General features: G+C 49.0%; 1 protein-coding gene across 1 annotated transcript in view; it reads left to right on the top strand.

The window, feature by feature from the left end:
* The window catches only part of RASGEF1C (RasGEF domain family member 1C), a 73,466-nt gene that overhangs the window by 34,305 nt on the left and 18,517 nt on the right, over positions 1–20,644 (top strand). The window contains exons 2-6 of the mRNA XM_084763305.1: positions 14,516–14,698; positions 14,828–14,950; positions 16,329–16,466; positions 18,358–18,558; positions 19,107–19,178. Of these exons, the coding sequence (XP_084619431.1) occupies positions 14,522–14,698; positions 14,828–14,950; positions 16,329–16,466; positions 18,358–18,558; positions 19,107–19,178 (711 nt within the window). The 5' untranslated portion in view covers positions 14,516–14,521. The remainder of the gene's footprint in view (positions 1–14,515; positions 14,699–14,827; positions 14,951–16,328; positions 16,467–18,357; positions 18,559–19,106; positions 19,179–20,644) is intronic.

Below are 20,644 nucleotides of genomic sequence, written 5' to 3'. Positions count from 1 at the left end.
ATACAGCGTGGTTGCTATATCCCTGACTACACAAAGCACTCCTGAATAACCATAGCTGCATACAAAATTGGTATGCTAAAAACTGTAAGACTTTAATGAAAGAGTCAAAGATACATGTAATTAGAGAGGTATGCCATCTCTATGGATTGGAAGACTCAACATAGTAAAGATATCAAATATAAAGCTCTCCATCAAATAAAACTACAGATTCGGATATCTCAGAGGAGATTTGTTGGTGGTGGTTCTTGCTGTGTTTGTTTCTGTTTTTTGTCTTATACAGATGTAGCCAAGGTAATTTAAAAACGAATATGAAAATGCAAGAGTAAAAAAAAAAAAAAAACTAATGCTACCAAAACAGGAGTATAATAAACAAACCTATTTATGATCAATCTGATGTAGAAAAAGACCCATTCTGATTCAACGAGGTGAGCAGAGCAAGCCGGTTAGCTCTGAGCTGCTCTGTGTTTCTCACCTGGGTCGTCTGTGTGTGTCTATGAATGGCCATGTGGCTTATGGTCTGTGGCCCTCTCCACTCATTTGAGGTCCCTGAGACTGGAGTCCAGAGTTTGAACCTGGAATGCAGTGTGCTGAGCACAGATGTCCTCTCCCTGAGCCCCACCTGGCCCCATAAGTCTGTAACCTCCCCGCCCCTGTGCTTTAGGAACTTAGGTGTGGGTGCTAATCCCATGGTTTAGGACAAAGAGGAGGTGAGTGACATCATCTTGACTTTCAGGAAGAGGAAGGTGGGGCCTGTGAGCAGGAAGCCAGGCAACTAATGATTTTCTATAATGTTCCTGCTACTCAGCAGACCAGTGCTAGCCCCACCCTCCCAACCCCCCCACCCCCACCCTTCCCATCCCTTCTAGTTCAGAGAGGGAAATGAGACTAAGAGTAAAGAAGCAATCTGTCCAAGCCACACAGCAAGTTGATGATCAAATAAAAACACAGCTAACAGTCATCCACTCAGTGGCTCACTTTTCATTTCAGACATGTACTTTCCGGCTGCCCAGTACTTTCTAGGCACTGGACTCATGGCTTTATATGTGATAGGCCTTCTCCCTGGGCTCATAGCCTTGTGTGGAGATAGAGAAGAAATCATTAAAAAGCAAGCAAACAAACAAACAAGAACTTCAGTAGATACCAGAGGCTACAGAAAAAAAATAATCCTCATGAAATAATGCTGAGGGACCCGCAGGGCAGATGTGATTGTGGTGAACTGTGATCTCCTCTCCAGGAGACAGCATCTTCCAGAACTCTGAATGACAGGGCGTCAACCGCATGAAGTGAGAGACAGGGCTCCCAGAAGAAGGACTCAGAGCCATTTCTTGCTATCCATCCGCCCCAACACCTCCCATGGAAACGGCGTCTGTTGACTTAAGACTCCACTCATCGGTCTACCCAGTGTTCATCCCCCCCAAAGTTGCAATGAGACCCTAAAAAGCCCTCTGTGCCACCCCATCCCTTACCCAACCCTTATTCCTACAATGTCCTCTCCCTCAAGCCTGGGAACTTTTATCTACTCTGCATATTATGGAAGAACTTTGTCTTCTTGTTGTTGTTAATGGTATAGATTTCACGAGTGTGATATGATGTGCTGGTGTACATAAAATATAGTAGAATTATTACTATAAATGCATTTGCATAGTCATAATCTTAGATACTTCTTTATGGTACGAGCCTCTAAAATCTTTTGCCACGATGAATTTACAGTATCCAGAAAGCCGCTGTTGCTAACTGTAGTTGAGGAGACTTCAGTGTCTTTGACATTTTCCCAGGCAAGTGAAACTCAAAGGGACAGTCTCTTATTTCTCTGCTCTCTGTTTCCTCCCTTCCCCAGGTCTCCAAATGTGGGCTGGCTGTGGATGTGGGGACAAAATGGGGAAAGAGGCATGCTGGTAGGGAAGTTGTCACTGTTTTAAGAAACGCTCTTCCTTTCCGCCTCATTTCAAACCCCACGACCTTCCTAGGCTGCACCAGTTTGCCAGCGTGAGCCCCCTTCTTAAGTCTTCTGTCATGTCTTATTGACACAGTTCCTGAATAATCACCACATTGTGTTGTACTGTAAATAAGGACGCTATAAATATGCGCACGGCTGTTTGCAGGGCGAGGAAGAGGGTCTGAAGCATTTGTAGGAAGCATTTCTGAATCTGCACCGTGGGGCTGCCTGTTCTTATGGGTGGCTTCCTGAGCTGTGCGTGAATTGCTGCTGGACAGAGATCCGTAGGGATGCAGGCAGTCTGCGTTACCTCACACCGTGCCTCTGTGTAGTGACTCCTCTCGTATTTCTTAGCTTTAAGGCCATTTTATTATTTAAGATGTCATTTTATTTTTAATTGCATGTATTTGTGTCTGTTTGTACGTGGGTATGTTCACAGGAGTGCAGGTGCTCACAGAGGCCACTGGGGCTGGAATTAAAAGTGGCTGTGAGCTACCTGATGTAGGTGCTGGCAACCAAACCCCAGTCCCCTTTGTCGGAGCAGCACACACTCTTCATCGTTTAGCCGTCCCTCCAAGCTGTAAAGGCATTTAAAGCTTTGCAGCGGCATGTTATTGGTGGCAGGCATACTGAACATGGCTTTCCTGAAACAAGGAGCCAGTTCCCATAGGCAAAGCTGGCATGGATGAAGTGTGGTGCCGGAGTTGTATGGAACGGTGATGTGTGTGTGGGTAGTCTGAAGGTCTCCCTCCACTAAAGGAGCCAGGTGGCTGAGACTAGGGGGTGAAGCAATGGTTTTGTGTCTGCAATACAGGCTAAGTCATCCTCTGGGGGGAACCAGCCCCTGACCACAGACTGAGAAAGGTCACAAGACTCTGCCACAGCATGCCCAGGAGCCTGGTAGCATTTGGTACCCAGTCAGAAAGCCCCGGAGGCTAACTGGGAAGGTGCTTTGACTTGGCACCTACCTCCTGTCTGTGTTTCCTCTTTCTAATCTCTTGATGGGCAGCACCTTTTCAGAAGCAGAAAATGGCCATCTTTTAAAAAAACAAACAAATAAAAAACCCCACCTTTTAAAAAACTTAACTTTTGAATAAATTTTGTGCCCAGACGTCGTGGCACATGCCTGTAAACCCAGAACTCAGGGAGGCAAAGGCAGGCGGATCTCTGTGAGTTTGAGGGCAGCCTTGTCTGCAAAGTGAGTCCAGAACATCCAAGGCTACACAAAGAAACTCTGTCTCAAAAAAAAAAAACAAAAAATCTTTTTGTTGATTCTTTGTGAGTTTCACGTTATGCAACCCGATATCACTCAACTCCCCATTTCTTCATAACCACCCTCCATCCTTGTAACCTTCCCCGAAAGGAAAAAAAAAATCCAAATCATAAAAAACATCTTGTTGAAGAAGTTCTAGCATGTCACAGGGTGTCCCACAGTATACTCCTTTATCCACACATCTTAACTTGTAAATGTTCATTGCAGTGAGTCATTGGTCTGGTTCGAGGCCTCTGGCTTCTGCTATATCATCAATACTAGATCCTCCCTGGGACTCCTCTGGGATGTCCTGTTGTTGCCCTGTGTCATGGAGATCCTGTAGTTTTGGATCTGCAGGACGGGCCCCTTCACATGTTCCTAGCAGATCATAGATGGGGTGGATGTTGAGGGTGGGCCAGTTCAAAGCCCTGGTTCTGGGCCTGATTGCTAGCTGAGTTGGTCAGCCTGCCAGCTCTCCAAACACACACCCTCATCCAGTGCTGCAGCCAGCGAGGGGCAGGGCCAGCTTTCGTGCTCTTGGGCCTGCGTCACCCATGCCACCACCTTCAGGACCAGATCTACTGTGCTGCCCAGGTGAGATGCAAAGCTCACTTTCCCAAGTGCTGCAGCCAGTGAGGGGCAAGCAAGCTCTTCGGCTCTCACAGTCCTGGGGCCAGCGCTCCTGACTGCCACAGGTGGTGAGGGGCTAAGTGATGAAGGGAATCTCTCCATGTCCATGCCACCTGTGTCAGACAAGTGACGGAGCCAGCTCTCCTATGCTACAGCCTGCCCATGCCCCGTGGTGTCGGGCTGGCCTCTGAATGTCCTCCACTCACCCACGGCATGTGGTGTGGAGCCTGTGGGCATCACTTCATGGCCTGGTGGCAAGCAAGCCTCTGGGTGTACTGAGCCCACCTGCGCCATGTCTAGCCATCTTAATGAAGTCCAGCACATTACCTCTCTATTTCCTGGATCACGTCTTCGGCACTGAACCTGAAAAACTCAAGATCACCCAGATTTTCTCCTACATCCTCTTCTATGAGTTTTGAAAGTCTGTGTTTTACATTAAACCCAGAGATCAAGTTGTTTTGATACCTGTGAAGAATGTGATGTCTGTGCCTATGTTCACTGTTTTCTCTTTTATGCATTTTATTAGGGGGAGGGCAACATGCATGCCACAGCATACATGTGGAGGTCAGAGGGCAACTTGCAGGATCAGTTCTTTCCTCCCATCATGTGAGTCCCGGGGATAGAACTCAGAATTCTGGGCTTGGTAGCGAGTCCTTTACTCACTGAGCCATCTCACCAGCTCTAGGTTAATTTTTGTATGAGAATATCCAGATGCCCCGGCATCACTTGTGGCAGAGGTGCTAATTTCTCTTTCCTTATTGCTTCTGTTTCTTTGCCAAAGGCCAGTTGACTGTACTTGTGTGGCATCTGTTTCTAGGCTGGCTGGTCCGTTTTGTCTATTCTTTCACCAATGTTGATTGCCGCTGATTTTGAGTAAGTCTTGCAGCCACATTTTATTCTCCATCAGGCTGTGTTATAGCCCTGTGGACGGAAGCCCTGGAGAGCTTGGCCCAGGTTGTCAACAGCATTTGTCTCATACTCACGAGATGATAAAGAAGGTCTCTCCCTTTCTGCTCTCCTGAGGACATCCATGTCACTCACAGAAGTTTTTAGTTTCCCCCTCAAAGTTCTGGAGACAGGCTACCGTGAACTCAGGAACTGAGAATACAGGGCAGGCCCTCCCTCTGACCATCTCATCTATATGTCTAGGATCTAGACCACAACTCTCAGCCCTGCTAGGCTCCCAGCTGTGCTGGGTCCTTTTCTGCCCCCAAGACTCTCTGGTGACCTTGCTGACAACGTCTCTGGCTATTGTGAAAGAAACAGAGGTGAGACCACAGCCTTGAGACTGATCCGCACGCCTTTCCCTGGAGCCTCTGTCTAGAGGAGGCAGGCCGGTCTTGCAGTTGGCCTTTGTCTTCAAAGTACAGTCAAGTGCTGTATAGCATCTGACCAATGATAGGTTGCATATATGACAGAAGATTATTACCCTATGATGCGATAGTGCAATACATTGCTTGCTTGAATATTCATGGTTGTGCTGGTGGCAAAAATTACCGTGCTGTTACTCCACGTAGAACACATAGCACGTACGATTATGTATGGACGACCCTTGATGTATTAATTACTTTTCACCTTTCTGTGATGTAATATTGACAGAAGCAACTGAAGGGAAGAAGATCCTATTCTGGCCCACACTTTGCGAGGCTGCGGTCCACCATGATTGAGAAGGCAAGGCAGAGTGGCTCCCATCTAAGCAGAGAGGGTATAGGGCCTCATGGTGGCTCCTGATCTCAGATCAACAGGCTTGGCTACGTCTGCACCTTGCTGCCTTCAGCACACAGGCTTTCTCTTTATAGGCACCACTGTGTTTCTTAGGCTTCTGTCAGCAGACATTCCATGTCCCTAGAGTCTCCAACATCCAAAAGGTTCCTTACAACTCGGGATTCCCCTTTACAGCCTTGTGTACAGTCCTCTCTAAGTTCCATGCAGGGGATTTGATCCTGTTACCCATGGCTCCTCTTCTGAAATGTTGAGTCACAGCTCTGACATCTGGCACTGGGCATTGCAACCCACGTGTTATACCACACTTTATTGCCAGCTCAGGGCCTCTGCCTTGGGCACACCGTTCTCTCTCTTTGAAGGAAAGTCTTTCAAATGTATTTGCGTTTTTTACAGCCTGAATTTTTTTTTAAACTGTGTTTCAGTGGGAAGCATCTCACCAGCAAAGCACCTTTCCTGTTGTCGCAGCATAAACTGTACATTTTCTCTTTGACAATTATAGGTCCTCGGCCTGTGCCCACCTTGTCTGCAGCCTTAAACGCCCTCAAGCTCTTTTATTTGCCAAGCTGCACGTTTTTTTCACATCTTTTTGCTGTACGTTTTCCAAATTTTCTCTGCCTATCTAGCTAAAAGCAGCAGGTAATAACCATGCCACCGCCCGGATGTGATACTGGTTTTGAAATATTTTCAACCGAACCATTTAATCCATTACTTCCTAAGTCAGCTTCACCCCAGCTTTCTGGACACCGACAGAACATAGCCAAATTCCTTGCCAGAGTATAACAAATGTCCCTGATGGGAGTCCTTGTTCCTGTCCGAACTGTCATGAGCATTGTTTTTACTGTCTGCATTTCTTTTCTTTTCTTTCTTTCTTTTTTTTTTTCTGTCTGCATTTCTATCAGCATCTATCTAAACATGTACCCAAATGGCCCATTAAGCTCTCTAGGACTTCTCTACCTCACATCTCCAAGCTCTTCCACGCTCCTCCCCTACACCGCCATCATGTCAGGCCTTTGGACCACATGGTCAGGTATATCACTGCAACGGCTCTGCTGCCAGTTTTCTGTATCAGTCACTTGTCTGGTTGCTATGACAAAATGCCTGATAGAAACAGCATAAGGAGGAAACACGGTACCTTGACTCATGGCATCAGGATATTTTCTTCTTATTCTGTTATGGCAAGGAAGGCGTGACCTGGCCATGGTCACAGGAGCTGTGACCTCACATGGTGCCCAGACAAGGAAGCGAGAGAATTCAGACTCGAGCCGGTGGTGGCCACAGCCTTCTAAGGCTACCCTGAGTGATCTATTGCATTCCCCCCAGCTAAGCTCCTCGGTGCAAAGGTTTGACAATCTCCCAAATTAGCAGCACCGGCTGGGAGCCAAGTTTTCAAACACATAAGCCTGGGTGGGACATTTTAAATGTAAACCACAGCGCTTGTTAATGCTAATGCTTGATGTCTGGTTTTTCTTTATTTGCCGCTGCCACTGTTGTTGTTGTTGTTGTTGTTTACATTGTGATAAAACACCCAGACAGGGTCAGCATAAGGGAGAAAGGGCTTATTTATTCTGGACCACAGTTCAAGGTACAGCCCATCATGTCAAGTAAATCAAGGCAGCATGAGCTTGACTCAGCTGATGACATTTCATCCACAGTCAGAAGAGAGAGGGGAATGCATGCTGCCATTCATTTCCTGTCCTCTGTTTATACAGCCCAGTATCCCACTCAAGGCGTGGTTGATACCCACGGTGGGAAGGTCTCCCTACCTCAACTAATATAATCAAGATAAGCCCCCGCAGGCATGCGTGGGGACTCATCTCCTAGGTGGTTTGAAACTTAATCAACTTGGCAATACCAGGCATCACCCTTGATAATAAGTATACCATGTCATGTGTACACAACTTCTCTTGATTGAATCATTTTCTCTTGTCTTTGATTTTCTGTCATATTTTTTTATTCCCCATAGTACTAGGAGCAGTGACATATGTACATATACATTCACAGGTACACACACACACACACACACACACACACACACACCCCCTTGGTACATAATAGACTGCGTCATCTGGATCTGGTCTAGATTTGTGTAAGCAGGGACCAGTGCTCACTTAATGATGAAATCACCTGATGATGCATTTCTCAGTCTCTAGTAAACTCATTTTCTAAGTCTCCAACAATTAGGCAATATATTGCTGCATATCGCCATATTGCTTAGTGATCGATGTATAGGGAAAATCATCAGTAAAAGCAAGGGAACTATTAGCACAAAAGTCACAATGCTTATCCACTTATCGAGCAAAGGTTAGGGTGAATAGTGGGAGTGATGGAAGGAGGGCATGACAAGTTATCAGTACCAGCAATGCTCATCTATTAGCCTAGGAAGTAGGTCACAGATGCTCATTTAATAATAATAATAATAATAATAATAATAATAATAATAATAATAATAATAATAATAATGTTATTTAAATTATAGACTCTTTACTTTTTTATTAGTGAGGGGAGATATCAGAAGGACACTTCTCTGTGGTCACTCCATACAAGGCTCAGGAGTTACTCTGATTGTGACCTGGGTCACCAGCTCCAAGGGAAGGAGATGCTACACTTTTATTAACGAGGTCTCATTCACCCCTGCCCTGATTCTCTTCTCCCTGACTTGAGTGCCAACCAATGCAAATGGAATTTCTGGAAACAAATAAGCATGGAGGGGTATGGGGGTGGCAGTGGGGCTTGGTGTGGGGTTGCGGGGCTGAAGAGATAGTGCTTAAAAACCTTCGCTGTTCTTGCAGAGGACCTGGGTTTTTGTGAACCACACGATGATGGCTTACAAATGTCTGAAACTCTAGTTCCAGGGGATCTGACACACTCTCTGGCTTCTATGGTCACCAGGCACACACATGATGCATATACATACATATACATACATGCAGGTTAACACTTAAGATAAATTAATACCATTTAAATTAATAACAACAATAGTAATACAGTGATTGGAGCCAGGCATGGTGGCACACACCTTTGATCTCAGCATTCAGGAGGCAAGGGCCAGTGGATCTTTGTGAGTTCAAATCCAGCCTGGTCTACATAGCGAGTTCAAGGACAGCCAGAGCCACAAAGAGAGACACCTTCCTCAAACCAAAATTTAAAGAGCATGGTGATTGGGAAGTAGAAACTACAGTCCTCTGCTGTGGTTTTGGGAGATCGGTTAAATGAGACAGCTCTTCAATGCAAAGCTTAGGAAATGACTGTCAGCATGGCTGGGGATGGATGAGGGAGCGGGGAGAAGCCAGCTTATCCCTCTTTGGAGAGCTCTATTTTCAGCTAGCCGTCTGCAGTGAGTCTTGATGCTCGCCACTTGCAACAGCAGATTGCCTGCAAGTGCCCGGAGCTTTCCAAAACCACTGCTTCTGGAAGTGTGGAAACAGCAGGGTCTGCCAGCGGGAGCCCCAGATAAGTCAACGCAGTGCTCCTCTCCAGCCAAGTCCTGTCACCTGCCTAAGAATGAGACACTCCTCCTCACTCCCAGTTTTTTCGCCAAGAAAGAAGAAAGGGCGTTAGGAGCTAGATAAGCTCAGGGAATGAGAGATGAGATGGCCTGGTCAAAGCCCATATACTAGCATAGAGTGGCATCCCCCAGCCACCCACAGTGGCTCCTTCCCATCCATGCAAGAGAAGGCTTGGGCTGGGCACTGGAGTCTCTCCCTCAGCTGAATCCAGCAGGCCATGGTCAGAGGTATCCTCACCTGGAAGGCTGTGCTGTGCTGTGCTGGGGAGTCCTCCTATTAGGGTGGTCCTTCCTCGGCTCCCAGACTCTGAGCCTTGCTGAGTATTTAAGCCACATCTGTCCTCAAGACTCAACATTTATCAAGTCCCACTTCACAGGATCCAGGACAGGAGCTTGGTCCAGAGTTGGGATCCCAGGGATCCAGGGATGTCCACTAGTCTCCCGCGGGTAACCTGTCCACTCACCACCTAAGGCCTAGGTTTGCTACTGTGAAGCAAGAGACCATCTAATGAAAGAACATCATCCTTTAAGGATTAAGTGATCAAGAGACTCAGACTTTGTTTCTTGCTGAAACCTATGGAGGTCAGATGGTGTCTGGATTAGGTGGAGCATGCTCTTCATCCAGACCCTTGGAAACAAGCCTGTGTTCAGTGCCCCAGCCCCTAAGGACACAGGTTGTACCCCGTTCCTGAAGAGGTATCCCAGCTAAGTAGCAGCCTTGCCAACGCTCTGGACTTGCTGAGACCCTAGACATTTGCCCAAACAGTAGGCTTGCTCCAGGTCCCGAGAGAAAGCTAGGAACTCAAGCCTTTTTCTAGAACTTTTAGGGAAAGAAGTACAACTGAATGTAACCAATTCTGCAGAAAATGAAAAGACAACCAGAATGCTATGAACAATTATATAATGGGATAACCTAGATGAAACAGATGGAAGTTCCTAGAAACACAAAAGTTATGGCATCCAAATTACAAAGAGATGAAGACTTGAAGAAGCTGTGAGTCTGCTTAGGAGACTGGGTTAATAATCAAAAGCCACTAACAGAGAAAAGCCCAAGACTTGGTAGTTTCACTGTCAGATACGTGAAGAGCTAATCCTTTCTAACCTTTATCAATAACCAAGGGGGGAATGCTCCCTAGCTCATTCTATAGGACAAGCATTTGGTCTGATGCAGGAACCCTACAATAAAAGAAAATCAAGGACAGTATTTCTTTAGGAACATTGACGCAAAAATCTTCAACAACAACAAGGAGTATCAAACCAAGTTCAGTAGCACATTAAAAGGATCATACGAGAAGGCTAAGTGGGACTTGTGGATGGAATGCAAGGATGGTTCAACAAAAAAACTGACGTAATACACATTTACAGGAAACACATATACACCTGCACAGTCATCGTGGTGTAGAACAGAACTGGCAAAGTTGAACGCTGTTCATGACAAAACTACCAGGAGATGACAACCTCAACACAGTAAAATCCACATGATGACAGGGAACTAACAGCTTTCCCACTAGGTTGAAAAACAAGGGGACCCTTGTCAGTACGAGCCACAGGGTGGACTTAGCAGCGTACACCCTTGGCTTGACCACTTCAGTGATGAGCCAGGTTTCAGCATTACGCCTCTCTCTCCAGAGCCTTTCCCTTGTCCATTTTTGAAATGCATTGATTGCCAAGGATTTTATGAGTATGAAAGGGCGATGGGATATGAAGTGCTTGGCACATGAAACCAAATCTTGGTACACTTCAAAAGCAGTGGCACCATGTACCCCTCTCACACCTTCACCCCAGCTGTGTTCAAAAGGGTTGCTCCAACATGCCTGCCTGTTTTAGTTGAAAATCCCTGATGGTTCTATTTTACCAATAAAGACTCAGGATCCAGATGCTGGGATGAAAAACCTGCTAGCCCAGAGACGCAGAAAGAAAGCACCCAGCTGACCTGCCTACTCAGCTCCACCTCCCAATGGGCCCAAAAGGCTCACTAGCTCAGGAGGAAAAGGCAAAACAAACAAACAAACCAAGGCCAAATGCTTGCTAGCTCCAGGCCCCAACATCAAAAGGCCGAGGAGCTCAGGAGCTCAAGAGCTAGAAAGCTAAGAGCCAAGCTAAAATCCCAAGCTAAAGAACCACCAAAGACCCCTTCTGCTTCTACACGTTGTCTTAAATACCCCTCAACTCAAAGTCCCTCCTCCTCTTTAATCCCTAAGAAATGAATGAATTTTATTTTCTACTAAGTGTCCTATCATGGTGCCTCCTCTGGGCCAAAGCGCTGAGACCAGCTGGTCACTGACCAAAATGGAAACTCCAAAACAGTGGTATGAAATAAACTGTTTACCTTAATACATTGACTGTCTCAGGTATGTTACAGCACTGTGGAGCCTGCTGGCACATCATAAAATGGAGTTCTCCTAGAACCACATTGTGCCTGTATCCAGCTCACACACCAAGCCTCATGCCACCAAAAAAGAACAAGAGAACAATTCAAACAGCAAGAGGGGGGGGGGGGGAAACGTGCACACGTAAATGAGTGCAGGTACCCGTGGAGACCAAAAGAGGGCAGTGTTGGGTTCCTTGGAGCTTGGGTTACAGGCAGTTTTGAGTCACAGAAGTATATGCTCTTAACTGCTCATCTGTCTCCCCAGACCAGCTTTTTTCTTGTTGTAACTGGCTTCTGCCCTTAGCTTAATGTCCTCACTGTTTCTCTATGTTTTAAGGCATATTGGAATGTTCTCCTCTTTTAAAGTAGAATAATATTTCATCATATAATGTCTAATACACTTTATATATTCATGCACTGATGAACACTGAGGTGGCTTCATCGTTGGCTTTTAAGGAATTACTCTTGGACATACCAATAGTGAATGATATGGTTTAAAAATTAAAATAAAATATTTTAAGCAAAAAATGAAACAAACCTTGGCCTGCCACAGAAAGATTTTCAAGATATATTGTTAATAAAAAGAACCTAGAACTGGAGAGTGTGAGAATATGCTGGAGTTTTTTTTTTTTTCTGTGTGTAAATAAAGAAGAGGGAAAATAAATGTGTATATTGCATGTGTGTAAAGAAGCTATAGAGCACTGGGCATGGTGGCTCACACCTTTAATCCCAGCACTTGGGAGGCAGAGCCAGGTGGATTGTTGTGAGTTCGAGGCCAGCCTGGTCTACAAAGCAAGTCCAGGACAGCCAAGGCTACACAGAGAAACCCTGTCGAAGAAGAAGGAGGAGGAGGAGGAAGGGGGAGGAGGAGAAGAAGGAGGAGGAAGAAGAGGATGCTATAAAGCAATAGATAAGAAGCTAATCAAAAATCATCATACTTACAGGAAAGGACATGTTGGGGCAGGTCCTGGGGCTTTGATGTGCTTCTTGGAAATGTTTTCATACATGGATGTATGGTGTACTCATCACCCTGTGCTCTCCTCATCCTCCACTTTGTCACTCGGGACCTGCCACCTGGCCCCAGACACCTAAGCCCACTTTTCATAATCACCCCACCTTCACCTACGTTGGTCCCTTGCCAGGCTTGTTTTCCACAAGCTCATTCCTGCCTTCAGTTATCGGTCCAGTGACCTCACCAACCTCCTCTCTGTGGGATACTCCTTCAGCTCCACTTGTGAGCTTGAGGATCTAGCATGGACCCAGCATCAAGTGTTCAAGTCTGTGCCAGGCCCAGAGGTATCCTGGCAGCTTCCCCGATCATCTCGGGACGCATCCCTCCCTCTGGGGTTCTCCCACCACCTGGCAGACCACTGAGCTGCCTGGTCACAGAGAGTTTTAGTGTCATCTCCATGCTGTCACTGGCTCATTTTGGAAAAAGCTCCAGGACAGGCTATAGGGTGAAGAGGTGGCAGACATCACACAGGAGAGGGGACCGTTTGAGTGCACATGTTTTGGCCTGTGGAGTTAGAGCCAGGTGCTGAGCCCCAGACATGAGACAGAGCCGCACCTGCTGTGTCTAGAGATGGCCGCCATCTCCATGGAGAAGCTTCAGGAACCCGCCTCCTCCGGAATGTTCATCTGCACCAGCTTCCCCACACAGATGGACCAGAGGGGGGCGGGTTGTGAAGTTTACATGTTCAGGACTGACAATTGATTGTAGCTTGCCAAGGAGATGGGAGGCGAAGCAGTGACTATCACCAAGGCCAGGGCTGTCCAGGCTGCGGTCCACATGGATGGACTAAGCCTTTGTTAATACTGTACTCCTTCCTAGTCCATGGACAGCTCTCTGATGGCTTTCCTCTCATCCCTGAGTGGGCTCTGACCTCATGTCCTAGGTCTAGTTCTTATGTCTAGGTCAGAGTCACTGGGGGACATAAAAAGAAGGCCAAAGCCAGAGCCTTTCAGGGGGGTGGATCCTGTAAGATTTTGTGTTTGAGAAAGTAAGGTGACCTGACTATCTAGGCTGGAGCTGGTTCAACACCCACAGACCTACAGGGGTGTGCGGAAGAATTTCTGAGAGCAAGCACAGGCTCCCTGTAAAAATGTGCAAAACCCCTCTGCTGGCCAGGCCACGGAGGCACTCAGCATTGCTCTAGAGGAGGCTTGTACGGAGAAAGCATCGTAATGCCCACAGAGGGTCTTTCACTACACCGCCATGGGCAGAAGTTCTCACCCCTACAACAGGACTCACAATGAAAATCCACTGACGTCCACCAGGGGTCAGGCATGGCTTTGGAGTAGAGGGAAGGGAGTAGGAAGCAGGGATAGCCCCCATTTAGGCTAAGGCAAGAGGACCATAAGTTCAAAGCCTGCCTGCACTACAGAGAACACACAAAGCCAGCTTGGGCAACTTAGTAAGACCCTGCCTCAAAAATGTAAAGTAGCAAAGGGGCTGGGGATGCGAGCTCAGTGGCAGAGTCCTCAGGCCGTATGCACAAGTGTTCGATCCCAGTCCTAGCCCCACAAAAAGGGTGTGCCTATTTTCCCAGCGTCTCATAGAGACAAGATGACCTCAGCAATAACGAGTCAGTAGGATCTCATGGGGACAATAGCTTCTATTGTCAAGGAAGATGTGGAATTTTTTTTCTGAACCCCCTAGCCCGGACCAGGATCGTCCCTGAGCCGATTTCTGTAGCCAGTCGCTGGGGGGAATATGGTGACTATTAAGGACTTGGAAAAACAATTTTTCCTGTGTGTGGTGGTTCACCTCTGTCGTGCCGGCACTAGAGGAATCTGAAACAGGAGGCTTTCTGTGAGTTGTATAATCCCAGCTTGAATTGTGAAGATGAGAGAGAAGGAGACTTTTATGGAGGTATTTTCCAGGAAGAGATCGTTCTGGAGAAAGTTATGGTGTTCCTGAGGGGAGAACTGGGAAGGCTACAAGGTGCTGGGCTGTGAAGTAGGGGACACTGGCTGCCTTACACGTTGTGCTCACTGAACTTAGGCGGACAGTGAGAGGCAGGGTCCTCCAGCCTGGAACCCAGAGAACCAGTGGGCGCTAGCTCAGGTTACCCCAACTGTTTCCTGCCATTGCAGGCAGGCATGCCCCGGACGCTGAGTGCCTCCGACATGGTCACCCCAGGCAACCTCAGCCCGCCTCCCACAGAATCCACAGAAGGCGAGCAGGCTGGCCAGCCCCTCCTGGACGGAGCTCCATCCTCAGCCTCTTTGGACACCCTGATTCAGCACCTCGTACCCACAGCCGATTACTATCCCGAGGTAGGTGAGCCAGATGGCAGGGGGAGGGGGGCAGGAGAGAGCATGCTGCAGATGACAGGCCTGGGGAGTTGGGGCAGGCTGGTGACACACCCTTTGTGCTCTGATGAATGTGTGTGGTATCGTCACCAGAAAGCCTACGTCTTCACCTTCCTGCTGAGCTCTCGTCTCTTCATCGAGCCCCGGGAGCTCCTGGCTCGGGTGTGCCACCTGTGCATAGAGCAGCAACAGCTAGACAAGCCGGTGTTGGACAAGGTAAAGAGCTGAGCGGGTGGGGGGGTGGGGGAGGGGGATGGGGGCGGGGCCTCTGAGAGCATCCCTTGGGCACGACCTCACAGTGTCAGCTTCTGGGGGAGGAATCGGTTGCTCTGTCCTACTAAACTTCTGACTTATCTGAGGCTCAGGACCTCAGGACCTGAGGATAGGCCCCCTGACCCCTATGCCGTTTTTCCAGAGTCCCATGAGATCATATTAAACCAGACCTGAGTCCCTAGAGCCTAATCTGTAGGGCTCTTAGCACCTGCGGCCTGGGATAGCCCCATGCACCTGGTGGGTTCCTTCTGGTTGCCCTCCATCTCTGTATGAGAAGGATGGCCTCTCCATACCATGGCTCCTCAGACCCTTTTCCCTCCCCCTGTCTCACTGTGACTTATGATTTATTTTTTTTTAAAGATTTTATTTGTTATATGTACAGTGTTCTGCCTGCACGTATACCTGCAGGCCAGAAGAGGGCACCAGATCCCATTATAGATGGGTGTGAGCCACCATATGGTTGCTGGGACTTGAACTCAGGACCTTTGAAAGAACAGCCAGTGTTCTTAACCTCTGAGCTATCTCTCTAGCCCAACTTATGATTTTTTTTTTACACCTGTGTCAGTCAGGGTTTGGGTACTGTGGCAGAAATCCAACTTCAACTGGCCCAAGCAAAGGGACATGGCTGACCCATGTACCTGCCTAAGGATCCTAAGCATTAGGTACTTCTCTTTGAGGGGCCCAAATCACAGCACTAGGACATAGATTTTTCTCTTTCTAAGGTTCCTCCCTGGTTTCATCTGGGACCACAGGCCTCACCTTGTGCCGGCAGATTCTCCTGCACGGTGCTAGGTGGCCACCTTTGTCAGGGTGACCTTCTAACCTTTCAGTCACCTGGAAAGGCCAGCAAAGGTAAAAGGTTGAGATTTCATTGGCCTAGCTTAGGTCACATGTCCGTCTGTGTGCCAGTCATGCCACATGATGAATTAGAATGCTGGGATCTGATTGGCCAGCTCTCACATGACGCTGTCCCTGAGCCGAATCAGCTGAGCCTGGGTCTGGGAAAAGAGAGGGAGCCCCATGGGCAAACTAAGATACCCTGACCCGCGGAAACAGAGGCCAGGGATGCTATGGGCAGCAGAAATGAGACGGACCTGGCCTCAAGATGCGTATCTGCCTCATTCCCATCCCCTGTGTAAGCAGAGCCAAGGGGACACCTCCCCTGCCATCCTGTAGTCTGTTGTCCTCGCCCTGCTGCAGGACACAGCCCGAGGCTTACCTCAAACCCTGCAAGGGCCCAGATGGGCAGAGCATGCGCAGTGGGGCCCTGAGGCCTCACTACACCCCACCCAGCGGCCCCTGCTCCTGCTTTGCCTTGCAGACCCGAGTCCGGAAGTTTGGTGCCAAATTGCTCCAGTTGTTGGCTGAGTGGACCGAGACCTTCCCACGGGACTTCGAAGAAGAGTCCACCATCGGACACCTGACGGACGTGGTGGGCCGCATCTCCCCGTGTGACGAGGTGGGCCAGACAGGGTGGAAGTCGCTTCCCCTTCCTGTACCTTCCCACCCAGGACCTGAGTCTCTTTCTAGCCTCCTCTGGTCCCTTCTCTCCCCACACTGCATGGTACAACCTCAACAGGCCCTCTGGAGCCCAAGGAAAAGCCCGGACCTGCAGAGCTGAGAAGGAATCCACGGGCTGAAACAGGCCCCATGTCTCTACCTCTCCCTTCTGTCCTGGCAAAAGTAGTAGGCGGTGAATAGAATCCACCCGTGGCCTTCAGATGCGCTGGTGGCCGGGCAGCGGCTCTGTGACCCACCTGCAAAGGCCCATAGCCCTGGACCTGCACAGGCCTCCCTCTCCCTGCCTTGCTTGCACCCCATGCAGAGCCAGGCTGGCAGGCAGTGCTAGTGGCTAAGGACCTGTAATTAGGGGCAGGAGAAGGGTTCCACAAATAGCCACAAGAGCAAGTGAGAGAGCAGGTTCCCCACTTGCCTGCCCCTGCTCGGCCAGCTACCCCTCAGTTCATGAGAAGTGGAGTCATCTCTGGGAGTGACATTTGCCCACAGGCTAACACACTCATGGATCTATCCTGAGCTAATGGCCGAAACTCTTGGGATATGTGGATTTTTCAATAAGCCCAGCTAGGCTAATGGCATCTCCCTTTAGAAATCACTTGCATCTCTGGGGCGGACGTGGCTCAGTGGTTAAGAGCAAAAGGACCAGTGTTCTCTTTCAAGCATCTGGGAAGCTCATGCCTTACCTGTAACCCAAGCTCCAGGGGACTGAGGCCCTGTCTGACCTTTGAGGGCACCTGCACTGAAGTGTGCACAACTGCACACAAACACATATGCATCTAAGTTGGTTCTTAATTTTACGAGTCTTTTTCAAAAGAAAGAAATAGGGTATTCAAAGGAGAGAGGATGGCTCTCCCCTTGTGGGCCCCTGGGGAACCTCTTGTGTCTGGCCCCAGCTCAGGGCACAGGGCTGTCAGTGTGAGCTCCGTGTTGAGAGGTAATGTTCTTGCCCTGTTCACCACATGCCATGCTGCGTGCCCTGAGCCAGGCTGGGATCTGGTGACAGAGATGGCACTTCTTGTCTCATGCAGCATCGTGTTAACTGAGGTCCTATAAAAGAAGACACACCGAGGAAGGTAGCAGTGCCAGGGACTGAGGCAGGAGAATTAGGCTGGTGGGGAAGGCCTTTCTGAGCCCGGCTTGAGAAGCAAGATGGTTCCCACTGGAGCCAGTAAGAGGCCAGTCCCCTGGGGCAGGGCCTGCCCATGCCTTCTGTCCCTCCTTTGCCTTCCTTGCCTGGCTTGCCTGTCCTACTCCACCCTGTGGCCCGGGGAGCTGGTGCACATTAGCCAGCGACGGTCTCCTGAGGCTGTTTCTCATCTACCACCTGGAACTCTGCATCCTTCTCCCCACCTGGCCTTCACTTTGGTCCCAACATGTCCAATGTAGTATCCTTTTTCAGAATGTGCTGGTACCCGGCCTTGTACACACACACACACACACACACTTGCACATACATACACACTTGCACACCACACACACATGCACACCACACACATCACACACACCACATGCACACACACACACACTTGCACACCACACACACATGCACACCACACCACACACGCACACCACACCACACACACACACTTGCATACCATACACACAGGCAAACCACACACATGCACACCATACACACACACATACACACACACACATACTAGCACACCATACACACATGCACACCACACACAGGCACACTACACACCACACACACACACACACACACACACACACACACTTTGGAGCCCAGGAGCCAGCAGGCTAGGGTTGAGTTTGGGATGTGGGTATTCAGGCCTGGATGCCCTCTCCCCTCCCCTCCCCCCACCCCCTAGACCTACGGAAACAGAATGCATCAGCTCCTGCAGACTCTACACCAGAAGCTGGCATCGCTTGGCCAGGGGCCAGAAGGCCTGGTAGGGGCCGACAAACCCATCTCATACAGGACTAAGCCACCAGCCTCCATCCACAGGGAGCTCCTGGGTGTCTGCAGTGACCCCTACACGCTGGCCCAGCAATTGACCCACGTGGAGCTGGTGAGTGGGCCCCAGGGAAGGAAGTGAGCAATTAGAAATAGCAAACGCTGTCCGCAGCCTGTCTTTCCTGATCTCAGCATAGCCTAGGGGTCCAAGGCCAAGGGCCCCTCTGCAGAAGACCCTGGAGCAATCCCTCAGCATTTCTGGGCCTGGGACGGGCGGTCTGGAGATGCCAGCATAAAGTTCCAGACTAAGAACAGTTCAAACTCTCCTTCTGATACCACGCACTGTGTGCGTTTCTCGGGCTTAAGGAGAGCCCTATCCACATTGGGTGGGGGTGGGGAAGGCTGCCCTCCCAGCATTCCAGGGTAGCAGCTAAGCCCTCCTTCATGCTGGTAAAAGGGATGAGCTGACCTCGCCCCAAACACATGGGAGTCTACATAGGTGTGGAAGCCAAAGGGCCGCCAGAGAGGGGATGAAGGGAAGTAGCCATGTTTGTGCCACACTTGCACTCCTGATTGTGCCCTTGAAGCCTTACAACATGTGCTCCCCCCACCCCAACACACACACCTCCCCTCTTTTCTGACTCTTCTCCCCTCCCTGTGCAGGAGCGACTGAGACACATTGGGCCCGAGGAGTTTGTCCAGGCTTTTGTGAACAAGGACCTGGCAGGCACAAAGGTAAAAGGTTCTTGGAAGGACTGAGACTACAGTGGCCTCCTCCAAGTGGTAGTCACGAGTGCTCTCACGGGCATCAGCCGGGGAAGCCCCTGGCCACCCCACCCAGGCCTTTCCAGCTCAGATGGCAGCAGCACTGAGTCCCAGGAGCCCCAGGGGACTGACTGGACGTACCCCACCAGATTACCCACCCAGTTAGAGTGTAAGGGTGGTCGGGAAGTCTGCTGTCACCTTGAGGAAGGCTTCAATCAATACTGGGGAGAAGGAGAGGATATAGGGTGCACCTTGCATGGCCTGGGACCTGCGGGCTCTTCTTGAGCGTTTTTTTTTTTTTTTGACGGGCACCTATGCCCTCTAGCGGTCACTACGGGAAGTGCCGGCTGGTGCCTGGTGCTTGAAAAGATTGGGCAGTTGAGCCACACAGTAGGCTTTCTTACCTCCGAAGGGCCCAAACACCGGAGCAGGATGTCTAACCAACAGGCTAGCTCCAGCCATCACTGGAAGCTTCCTCTATTTACAACCTAACAAAAGTAGTGCAAATTAAATGCTGTAGCGTTTGTTTTTGTTTTGCCTCGGAGACAAGCAAGGATAATAAGCTAGACAGAAAATGAAGTTTTCTATGTTGTTGGTAGAGATCACATGACTTTAAGAGGCAGATGAGCAGTGGCATCCACTATGAAGATGTATGTCCTCAGGTTGGGGGTTGGGGCTCAGGGTCGTCAGGAACCCCTAGGTTCCATCCTAGTGTCAACTCTTGGGGAAGGGGGGGGGGATCAAATCTCATAGTTGAAAAATTGAAATATTTGACATTCTTAAGAGATATTTGTCCATCTTCTTGTTAGACACTGCCAGTGCTCGTTTTTTTAAACACTCAGTGTAACATGGGATCTAAAAATATACGATTGAGTTTTCCATATACTGTGACATCCACCGGACTGTCACGCAACTGGTATATGTGATTTTGTAGCACCACAAGTCACTTAAAAAACACTGAGTGAAGCAAATCTCCCCACTGTTGAGAAGAAAATCTGTGGAAACCCAGATGCTGTCAAGCTCCCAGAGGTAGACAAGGGTTTTGTAAATTCCCAATTTTCTCTTGAAAGTTTCAACTTAACCATTGACAGCAAATGCTGCGAACTGTTTTCTTGGAAGTGACAGGCTTTCTACTCACTATCAGGCAAAGTCAGCCAAATGCTGAGGTCTAAATAATGAGAGTTCCTCTGTGATTCTTCAAGTCAAAGTTATATTCAGTGAGAACCAGTAGTCGGAGCCAGGTGTGGTGGCGCACGCCTTTAATCCCCTCCCTCCGGAGGCAGAGGCAGGCGGATCTCTGTGAGTTCAAGGCCAGCCTGGTCAACAAAATGAGTCCAGGACAGCCAAGATTACACAGAGAAACTCTGTCTTGAAAAGCCAAAAAACAAACAAAACAAAACAGAAGTCGGTTCGGGTGCTCACCTTTAAGAGAACAG

This window comes from Acomys minous, assembly GCF_964271855.1.
Source record: "Acomys minous genome assembly, chromosome: 16".
Lineage (NCBI taxonomy): Eukaryota > Metazoa > Chordata > Mammalia > Rodentia > Muridae > Acomys > Acomys minous.
This window is presented reverse-complemented; position numbering and strand designations above follow the sequence as displayed.